Source organism: Toxorhynchites rutilus, chromosome 1 (assembly GCF_029784135.1).
Source record: "Toxorhynchites rutilus septentrionalis strain SRP chromosome 1, ASM2978413v1, whole genome shotgun sequence".
Taxonomy (NCBI): Eukaryota; Metazoa; Arthropoda; class Insecta; order Diptera; family Culicidae; genus Toxorhynchites; species Toxorhynchites rutilus.
Window position 1 is genome coordinate 43,368,907 of NC_073744.1, and position 11,032 is coordinate 43,379,938.

The window sequence follows — 11,032 nt, forward strand, 5'->3', positions numbered from 1 at the left end:
CATAACTCTGTTTGAAAGTTTTACTTTTTATACGCACTTGTTCGAACTACCGAACACGTTTACTTATAACACAACCAACTTACAATTCAGACAGTTTACAGCCGTCATTCCCGTGATAAAGCTAAAAAAATAAATCCTCACTAAAGCAGAAAAAAGAAAACGTGAAAAAACTCGCAATTTTTTACGCGATTTCTGACGTGCAAAACGAAAACGTAAACCGAACCGAGCAACTGCCAGAGGTAGACTGAAAAGAGAAAATGAGAAGCGTCGAAGTTGATGTTTGGCAAGGTGTTGTATTATAGGTGGACCGCAATGTCAAAATTGCTGTTCGGCCATTGCTCGTGAAAAAACAAATTTGTTTACAAAACAAGTCGTATCTTTTGGTGACAAATGCATTCGTTGGCAAAATAGCTGCTCGCGCTCTATTGTTTATTGTAAAATGTACTTCTGTTTGGCTCCCATCGGCGGGGAAAAGAGTACTATCAGCTTACGGCGATGGTGACAAACAATAACGCTGATTGTGGCTCCACTGATTTCGCTCAGGAAGGAGGAGAATGCTGTGCATATACCTGGAAGGAGATCCGGAAAGAGCTTGTAACGGTAATTGGCTAGAGCAAAAGGAGGTTGTGCACTATATTCCACGAATATATATTTGCTTATTTTTTCCTTCAATTATTTTCCTTAGCGAGTTGACATTGAAATCATAACCACACACCCAAACAAAAAGTAAATAATTCTGAAAGTTACGTCTCGCTACTCGTCTCACGTCATGTCCTGAAAGTGTCAAGAACGAAACACCTATAGTTCAGCATCTTGATGTTTGGTGAAAGATATATAGGGGAATCGAGGGGGGTTTCAGCAATTGTTTGTTTATTTATATTTTGTGTTATGTGTGATCCGACGTGCGAGCTACTTCAAAGTTTTCGAATGCAGTTTTAAATTGTTAAAATTTGAAAGAAAAATTCATACTTCATGTAATTTGACTACTGAAGGCACGTGGTCCTTATCCTTAACTATTTTACTATAAATTTTTTGATATTCAAGATTCATGATTCACTCACCACTTACAAAAAAGTATTTTTCTATAAAACTGAATACATATTCGGTTTGAAAAAGTTGATTTTCATTCATAATTTTAGTCTTTGACGCGTATTTATTCCACCTGTAAATCTACTACCATTTTCACTTCTCAAATCGGTAGACGAAGCTGCTGTTAAGGCGAAATACGAAGAGATAATCACCTCTATTCCGGATCCCGATCGGGTTTGAAATTGGCAAAATGATACATTCTGTAACCCGTTCGACTTCGATAAGGCACATTTATCAATTCGTTCGACTTCGAATTATTTCGAAATTTGTTTTTCATCATCATTTCATCAAATTTGCAGAAAAGTTTGCAATTTAACTGATATGATATTTTATTTTTGTCGCAAACCCTATCCTGTTGCAGACTTATATTTTCAGTTGCAGACTGCAGGGATATGGTATTTATTTTTTTTATGGCTAGATTCAGTTCCCTGCGCTAGCAACCTCTTTTTTCAGACATCACTTTACGATTCTCACGATTACAAAGGTAGCTGGCAGATATTTATACACATCCACATTTCATATTTTCGAAGAAGACCTTCTAAATAATCATCTGGCATCTCTGGAGATGATGCAAAATATTCGAACTCGATCGGATTGTGAAACCCAATCGCCGATCGTGTACCAGAATAGAGATGATTATTTTTGAAAATTGCTTTCCTTGTTAGTGTGTGAGTGGATGAGTATGAGTATGAAATTGTTATTAACATTAAATTTAACTATTTCGACCTTGTTGTTGATCTAGAAAAGAACCGTTGGGATTGCGTGGCATTGCAAAAGCATCTGATGAAGTTTGCTAAATAATTCTATTTTGTTCTCCTCAGAATAATATACGAGTGTTTTCATGACCACTCCACGCGGAAACAGAATAGAAACTGATGCTCTTGGATACGATTGCATCACGAGAGCCGAATGAGCAAATCTTCCTTCACTCGACCGCAATTACAAGCGAGCATTCCTTCATGACCATTCCATGCGAAAGCAAAACAGAAACTAAATGGATTGCCGAGCTAGGATCAGCTTATATACAGTTTTGTATTATTTTAATAGTAAAAGCAATTTTAAAGCTATTGAAACCAGCTCTCGAGTCAATTATTAACAATCACATAACCCTTGGACATTTTGTCTTTCAAATAAAGTTATTATTTTACCACTCCGTTCAGCCGGCAAAGAGTTATTAACGTTTAAAACTTTGCACTCCAAGCGTCACGCTCTCGTTTTCGGAAATTTGAACTTACACCCCGGCACAGAAATGAAAGACGTAGTCCTACGTCAAAACGTGTTTATGTCTCCCTAACATGCGAAATAAAATAAATATCCGGGTATCGGATATTCGGTCATCCGGCCTCGAAGCTTGCCGGATGTCCTGTATTCGGCCAAATATTCCATTTTATCACTAAGCGAACAATCATGAGCTCATAACTCAGGGCCCTCAACTGGCCGTCTTTGTGTGTTATTCTAGGTGCTACCCCAGCAAACATTAAATCGTATAATTTTGCACGTGCCAAGTCTTACAAGAATAAATCATAATAAAATAAATTATAATCGCATATAATATCAATCAAAGTATGTATCGGGTATAATTGAAATCGCATAAAATGTAAAAACTCGATTTTATATACCATTATCAAATTAAGTCGCAATTCGGTATAAAAAACATCAATTTTATGATGTACATTGTCGTAAAATATATTTAATCCGCATCAGATGCGTATATTACGCTGATGCAGTTTGTGTGTCGTATAAGCGTATAATTTAAATCGATTCAGTACTATAGTAAATCGTATTGCATGCTGAAGAAAATCATGAAACAGTAAATCATATTAGATCCTAATAAAGAACATATTACATCATATTGAAATGTCAATGAAATGCTGATGCACTCGAAAGTTTTAACTGCTGTTGAATTAAATTTCAGATTGCCGCGCGAGATAGCTGGTGGATGATAATCCAGATGACCGAAGTTCGAACCCACATCGCAGCAGTTTTCACCAAACATCAATCTGTGCCATTTTAAACATTCATATTCTACTCCCAACACAAGTCAATCAAACAATAATGATTTCTACAAACATAAATACTCATATATAAAAATGGTGATTCGAGAGGCTATAATAAACATTTCACGAAAATATTTTGCGCCATTTGTTTTTTTTTCTATGTCTGTAATAAATCGTATATGAGTATGGCAAAAGTCGTATTTGGTGCATTTACAATTCATGAATATATTCATATTAGATCGCAATCCAATTTCAACATAATCGCTATTATAGCCGGTCAAAGTTGCATATTCATCCAAACAAATTCGGTAAGCATTTGTCATGTATGTATATGGCACTTTTGCATGCATATGCCAGTTAGGCGCATTATATGTCAACCAAATTTTGGGGCATATGATGTTATATATACGATTGTTATGCGATTTAATGTTTGCTGGGACGTCCACCCAACAATCATCATGTGACGGTAATCCTAGTCCCTTACCGCGCACATTACGGTCTGCTGCATCGGTAATTGGTGCTATTTATAACACAACAATGGAATCCTCATATTAACAGTCCCGCTGTGTTTGGTCCAACTGTGAAAATTTGGACAATAGGAATAATCTTACGCCGAAAAAGACGACATGTGTGTATCGATAGAATAGGAATGCTCTTAGGCCTAAAAATGGATACTGTGTAATATACAACATGAGAAAAAATTTACACCATGAACTCGGCTCTGTTACAGCTGAATTGTTAAAAGAGCATAATAAAAATAAAACAGAAACCAAAATTTAGTAACTGGTGGATCTCCACTCTAAGGCAAGGCGCAAATTGAGACGCATATAGCGCGAGTAACTTGGCGCGATATAGCGCTTGTTTTTGTGGCTAATGAAAACAGATAGAACGGCGCAAATTGGCCAGATGACGCAAGATGGTGGAGCGCTCGTGAGACACGACTCGCGCGACGCTGTGGCTGAACCACAGTTTCTCGTGCTGGTCATGCCGGTTGTGGTACTTGTGTTAGTGAACAATCATATAGCGCCGTGGGTTTGACACTGTATGGCTGTACTGGTCGGGTGATTGTGTTAGTAAATAAATATATCGCGCAACTCTGTGTTAATCAGTCATTGTATGCGAGTGGCACCAAACTGCGACTCAATATGCGCTCCACCACGCTACGTTTGTGGCACGTATGAGTCGTGTTGGTAGTCTCGCGTTCGCTTACGAGCGCTATACGCTTCTCAATTTGCGCCTAGCCTAAAGAGTATCCATTGAGAACATCTCATTCATTTCTATCTCGCTCTTGTGACCAGTGCTGTGTGGATTTTGACTTAGAAAATACCAAGTATTTGTTTTGAGTGCATTGTCAAAAAACTTATTCAGCCCTACTCTTGTACAGAGCTCTCCAGTAAGCTGAATACTGTTTATTTTTTAGGTTATGAGAATGAAAACAAAACGGACTTGGAAACGTACGATAGCAGAATATACTTCATGTCAAGTTCAACGAATCAATAGCATCTAAATTAAATTAGTGTGAATGGCTACATGCAAGCAATCAAAATCCCCTGCTTCAAGTGAGGCCCCCAGCGCAACTGAATCGGCTTCGAAAATGAAAGTTCTTGCTCTACACGGCTATCGCCAAAACGGCGATAGTTTCAAGTCAAAGTTAGGTTCACTGCGAAAGTTCATCAACAAATATGTCGAACTAGTTTTCGTAACTGCACCTCATATATGCCCTCCCCTGCCCGACAGTGAGCCAGGTACTGATCCGGATACAACTCAACGAAGTTGGTGGTTTAACAAAGACGATGGAACCTTCAAAGGAACAAATAAAAATGGACCGGCCATAGGGTTCGGAGAGAGTCTCAAGCTCGTGGAAAAGATTTGGGATGAAGAACAGTGCTCAGGATTGCTAGGCTTCTCGCAGGGCGCTTGCTTCGTTGGGCTGTTGTGTGACTTGAGTGCAAGAGGAATGACTTCAGTAAAGCCTGAGTTTGCGGTGCTATCATCAGGATTTCAGTCCGGTAGCTTAGTGCATCTCAACTACTACGAGAACAAGGTGCAGATTCCTTCATTACACATTTACGGAGAATCTGATGAGATCATCCCAAAAGGTATCTTACACAAGGTAGCGTAGAGATAAACGATTGAGCACTTTTTCGTTATTCCAGCAATGAGCATAGCCTTGGCGGAAACGTTTATCGATCCCCAGGTTCTTGTTCATCCTGGCGGGCATTTCCTTCCAGCACAAGCCACCCAGAAACAAAAGTATGTGGATTTTTTCCGAGAGCGGCTTCAGTACCACTTGGAAGCGAAAGAGATCGAAAATGCTACAGTTGAAAACAGCATGTACCTGAATGAGAACGGTACCGGAAATGGCGATAACGATGATGATGATTCGGATTAGAAGGGATCTATCAATAGTATACAAATAAAATGATTGCATTATTACTAAATAGTCGTTTTAATTCAGACAGATGTAAGTATTTCACAAATAATTGAATTATGTTCAAAATAGTAGTAAATTACTTTTCAAATGAAAAAAAAAACTAATTTACCCAATCAAGCGTAATTTATTATGCTTTATTTAATTCATAATTTAATTAAAAACAAAAAATACATACAAAGATTAACGACGCAAATCTTTTTTCATTTCTTTGGCTACACGCCATGTACAGTGCATAATTTATTCTCACACTGAAATAATAAATGGACCTGCCTTGTTACACAATTCTCAGCTATATGACCATTGAATGGAAGTGCAAATATGTTCCATTATCGAAAAATATTTTAAAACGGCTCATTCGGGACACTATCTCTGTCGGATTTTTACTTTTTAGTCCTTTGTTATATTGAATCCGAGTTTAAATGTTCAAAAAAAAAAGATGCAACTATAATAATGACGCGTGGCGTAGGAAAAGGATGAAGAAAGCCTATGGAGAGCTATCTATTAGGCAAGTTGATCTTGTCCATTAGCCGTATCTTGATTCTTCATCACATCTGGTAGATCCGGTGGCAACGAATAGGGAGTCATTTCAAGGGCCTCAAAGTCACTACTATTTTCGCGGATGGCAAGGCCAAGCTGGGCTGGACATTGCGCCTTAGCAGTAGCAACAGTTATACCACAATCTTGGAGCGTTCGTTCATCTTCCATGAGCTGGTTGTCCTTGTTGTAAAGACGCTGATCACGGGGAGCCACCTTCAGAATTCCTTCTATCATGCGCTTGAGTTCGTGCACTGGTGTCGTTTCTTTGGCATCGGTGAAGATTGTTATCTTCTTTCGTCTGATCATCATAAAAACATCCTAGAATAATAAAGACACAATATGTCAATAATTTGACAATAACCAATATAAAATTATTGTTTCAAAGTATGAATTTCATTTTCTTTTTTCATAATTTTCATAGGCCAGAATCTGATCATTTTTACCTGTTGTTAAACAGTTACCTGCCAAAAATAAAGTGCTCATCATGTTATCTGAATAACTTTTCGATTCCGACTTTAAATTTATGTTTTTTAAAGAAGTTACTTGAAAATGGTAACCAGTCAGCTCACGTTTCTAAGAAATTCCCCCAAATCTAAAGACTAGTGAGCGATTATCTCTGATAACAATCTTAGCAGATTATGAGTAGGAAAAAAACATGCATTTGACACGCTTGTACGATAAGGCAGCACGCATTCACTCACTACCTTACACATCCTGACCAAAGTTCCTTCGTCATTGTTTTTTTCCCACATTCATACTTTCTCTAGCTAACGTCAGCTGCACATATTGATGGGGTATTTCTGACTCTCGCGACTATTATCCGCACCTCAGTTACGAAATTTACCCTGATAATCTTGGTGATAACAGAAACAAAACACTCACCATTTCACTAGTTTGTTGTTCCTCCCTTAGTTGCTTACCACCGTTATTGTTACTACTTTGCCTTCGCTAGGGTCGTAGTTTGACACAATGAAAAGGACTCTCGAATACTCGATTGCTGCTGACCACTAGTCACAATTGGAACTGTTGGAACACTAGAATATGGTTTATTATTGGTGTAAATGCATCGCTAGAAAAACAAATCTACACGCCCCGAATGATAGGATGCGATCAACGTGAATGGAATTACCTGTTCGTAGCGGCTATCTTTTACTGCTGCTTCTTTTCACTTTTCAAGTTGCTCGTCTGTCGACACTCTGCTCACTCTGTTGCTGTGCGTTGGCTTTTTGACAAAGCGCAGTGGCGTAGGTAGGTAAACAGTACCTTCGGGTAGATACATAAGATTTATTGTGAAAGGTGGGAATACATTCACTACACTCTCCCAAAAAAAATTGGTCAAAGCTTTGACAGCGATGACAGTAGAATGGTGGCGACTTCCAATTTGGATCTCAAACTCGTTAGTGTAATCGACAGAAAAAAGTATAATTTTAGACTCTCTCCCCCATCGTGGACAAGCGTGGACGTTCACTATACCCCTCACCTGTTGTCCTCGTGGACATTCTTCCATATATTTTGATTGAGGGGCTCAAAATGAAAGGGGTGTAAGTGACATCATCGATCTCTCTACATCGACTCTCTCTTTTGGTCATAACTTAGCTGCAAACACATTCCCAGCTGTATTTAACAATATGGAAGATATGTCAGAACCTCATCTTTCGGATTCTATAGCAAACTTAAATTGGAACGTTTTTGCAGTTAAGTTATTAACTAAAGAGAAAGTTGATGAAGAGAAATCGATCAAGTCACTTACACCCTTTTCCTTCTGAGCCCCTCAATTGGAAAAAAAAGAAATAATTGCATTGTGTCTTTATTCAATTTTAAATGAGTCTTATTTTATATTGGGTGTTTTTAATGATAAAAAAAAACAATTCAAGAAAAAAACATGTTCTTTCTTGGTAATGGAGACTAGAAATCTTTCGATTCGTTCGTCTCCGCAAATCACATATTGAAAAAACGAAGTAGGCAAAAGTTCGAAAGCTTCTCAACTGTACATTGTCCAACTACAGTATCTCAACTTGACTGTTTCCTGATTCCCAGCGACCATTCTGCGTTGAATAACCAGATGACTTCCAGAGTGCTCGTGAGGCAAAATTACACTAGACAAATCTCGACTCAGGCAGCGCATCTTTCTTTTGATGCAACGCAAACTGATTCACTTTCGGGGCCTGCAACATTAACATCGTTTCATTCTGATTATAAACTTAAATCAAATGAACTTTTTTGAAAAAAAAAAATGCGAATGGGTTAAAGTTACTAAAACGAAAATTCGTTCTTTTTCATCCCATTTGTTGTAATGCGTATGGAAATCTATTTAATCATTTATGTAATAACCTCACTATGACAACTTCTCAAAATACTACTCCTTCAAAATCACTTTTCGAGAACATTCGAGAGAATCATCGACGAATACATATCTGCTTTTCTAATGGTTTTAACCAGCCCGGTGCTATGATTGATGCTAGGATCGTTAGCAAAATCTCAAGCAGAACTGTCAGTGGGATACCCAAAGGGAAAATGTCAGTGGGATACCCGATATGTTGGCTCCTGTCAGTTCAATGGGAGTTCTCTAAAGACGTCACTCGGCTAATTTTAACGTGGAGATTGTTTCCAAAGCAAAAACGAAAACGCTATTGACTCCACCCGACTTTAGGATTGCACTCTAAATAATCCTACTGAATTTAGAAACTTTTCGTCGCTAGCCTCAAAGGACTGTACAATATTACAACTGCACAATCAAGCAGAAAACTTTACAATCTTAATGCTTGATTGTAAAGTTTTCTGCTTGATTGTTAACATCTGAAGAAACTTATTTGGCAATAACATCATTTGCTTGCAGAAAATCTCCGAGAAAAGAGTGTCTATCGGAAAGAGTTTTTCTGAAGACTTCTGCAATTATTTAGTGCAATTGAATGTTGTTTTATTTGAAGTTAATCGAGGTACAAAAAAAGTGTCAAAAGCATTCAAATGAAGAAACAACCATTGGATTTCGGCATATTTCTCTACTGAACTTTGACTGCAAAAAACTAGCTCAGATATTGAAGCGAGAATTAGAACAAAGAAAACACTGTTTTGAATACCTAAAATGTTCAAGTCTAATTTCAAATATAAAGCAGGAAGATTTGGATTTGGATTTGTGATTTCGACCATGCCATCGTATTGATAGGAATTCTGCACCTCTTGGTTGTGCTGCAGAATATGTAATCTAATCCCGGATTCAAGGCTCCCTTGAAAAAAAAACACGAATGTTTTAAAAACATGTGCTAATTAACGGAAATCTCACTTGTAACATCCCAATCTTTGAATCGGTAGGTCAAAGTGATCCTTAAAAAGTGCTCTCTGGTGCTGAGCATATGAGCTGTATCAGCTGTATGGACTGAATCTGCATCTTTCAGTACAGAGTTCTACACATGAACTCTGTTTTTGAGCAGGTATTATAAAAAAATTGGATAACACTCGTTTCGCTAAGTCCTTCTCAAATTATTTGGGAAATCCTTCAAATATTCCGGACATTTCATCATGTTGTCAACATTCCACATGTACCCTGCAGATAAGAATGTATCAGCAGTTCGCCATGTCAAATTTGCTCTCACGTAAACCTGGACCTAGAATACAGAGTTCAGTTTATGCTCAAATCACGTCGCACTCCCCTCCCTCAAAACGTCAAAAACAGTATTTAGCGTTCGAATCAGGGATGGTAAATGTGAAGAAATGTCTTTATTTTTAAAATATTTGAAAATATGGGAAGATATTTAATATAGAATCAGACACAATTTTCATCCAAAATTCACTCACAACTTGCAAAAAAAAAGTATTTTTCTAAGAAGCAGAATACATGTTCGATTTGAAAAAGTACATTTTCATTCATTATTTTAATTCTTGACGCGTAGCTATGGATGTTTTCGAGATTTTAAAAAAATATCGACAACAATCTGAACGATATTTCGGAAGAAAGGCACATCTATATCGTTTCTTAATCTCACTCTTGCAGGTATAGCATCCCTCATGAGTGTATCTTGACGTTGTATTTTAGGAGAAATGTAATCCAACAGTGTTTCCACTTATTCAGATGCTTTTATCAACACTGCTCTATACTCAAGAGGATCATCATCGAAGAGTTCCTTCAATATTGTATTTGTTGATCATTTTCTTTGTATCCAATTCCTAGCCTAAATCGTTTTGCCTTTCTGATTTTTCGGATAGTACCTTCAGTTCGAAGAAATTTAGCACAAAATATGTTTATACACAGTCAGCGTGTATTTCGCAATAAAATTGTGTAATGATAAATGCAACTGAAAACCTGAGACGAAAACTGCCAATAGAGAAGTCTATGTCGGATCAATCATCTGTCAAATTCGGACATGATTGCTGTTTCTGACTATTTGATGGACATTTGAAAAATCACCTGGAATCCCTGATAAGCCAATGCTGTGGTATCTAGTTTCTCGTCAGCAGATCACACTGTTTGAACGGACAAGGCGAGCCAACGAATTGTCAAGCGAGTTCACCGGCCTAGTAGCTGCTCACTGTCAAGTCAGCTACTAGCAACGTATAATTGGGCATTTACCTTTCAACTTTTCAATGCTCTTATTGCCACCAAGGCGCCTAGCAGTATAATGATTATTTAATGATAAAAAAAAACTCAAGCCAGCTTGTTAAAAGCATTCTTCAGACATCTTGGAAATCTACTGTGTTTTGTTTGTAAACAAAACACAATACGCTAGTGCCGAAGCTTGCTCCTGATCAGTCTGTCTCTTTCACGCTTCAAGCAAATAATTCCCCTTCTGCTTTCTTCCGTACTGTTTTATATACGTGGCGTCAATGAGTGCGCGAGAGGAAACGGTATAAATATACAGAAGACTGTGAAAAGGGATTTGACTGCAAAACGCGGGAAAAATATTTCCATTACCAACCGACACCGAGAGTCGATTTGTTCTCTTGGGCTGAAACATAAAATATGATAGAGTATATTAAAAAT

The 11,032-nt window shown here is 37.7% G+C and overlaps 3 protein-coding genes across 4 annotated transcripts in view; 1 reads left to right on the forward strand and 2 right to left on the reverse strand.

Annotated features, from left to right (window-relative positions):
* LOC129777736 (uncharacterized) overlaps window positions 1-231 on the reverse strand; it is a 45,314-nt gene extending 45,083 nt beyond the window's left edge. Inside the window, exon 1 of the mRNA XM_055784196.1 lies at window positions 84-231. The gene's annotated coding sequence lies outside the window, so the exon portion shown is untranslated. The remainder of the gene's footprint in view (window positions 1-83) is intronic.
* A 4,275-nt stretch (window positions 232-4,506) lies between these two features.
* Window positions 4,507-5,527, forward strand: LOC129771537 (esterase AAEL000016). The gene is made up of 2 exons (XM_055775289.1): window positions 4,507-5,185; window positions 5,243-5,527. Exons 1-2 carry the CDS (start codon window positions 4,609-4,611, stop codon window positions 5,476-5,478), a joined length of 813 nt encoding a protein of 270 aa, XP_055631264.1. The 5' UTR covers window positions 4,507-4,608; the 3' UTR covers window positions 5,479-5,527.
* On the reverse strand, window positions 5,517-7,320 carry LOC129771545 (elongin-B). 2 transcript variants are annotated; one of them, XM_055775298.1, is made up of 3 exons: window positions 7,187-7,320; window positions 6,940-7,091; window positions 5,517-6,375 (listed from the first exon to the last, which is right to left on the reverse strand). In XM_055775298.1, exons 2-3 carry the CDS (start codon window positions 6,940-6,942, stop codon window positions 6,022-6,024), a joined length of 357 nt encoding a protein of 118 aa, XP_055631273.1. In that variant the 5' UTR covers window positions 6,943-7,091; window positions 7,187-7,320; the 3' UTR covers window positions 5,517-6,021. The 2 variants fall into 2 exon arrangements, with proteins under 2 accessions (XP_055631273.1, XP_055631280.1); XM_055775305.1 differs by having other exon boundaries at window positions 6,940-7,080; window positions 7,187-7,275.
* Window positions 7,321-11,032: the final 3,712 nt, after the last annotated feature.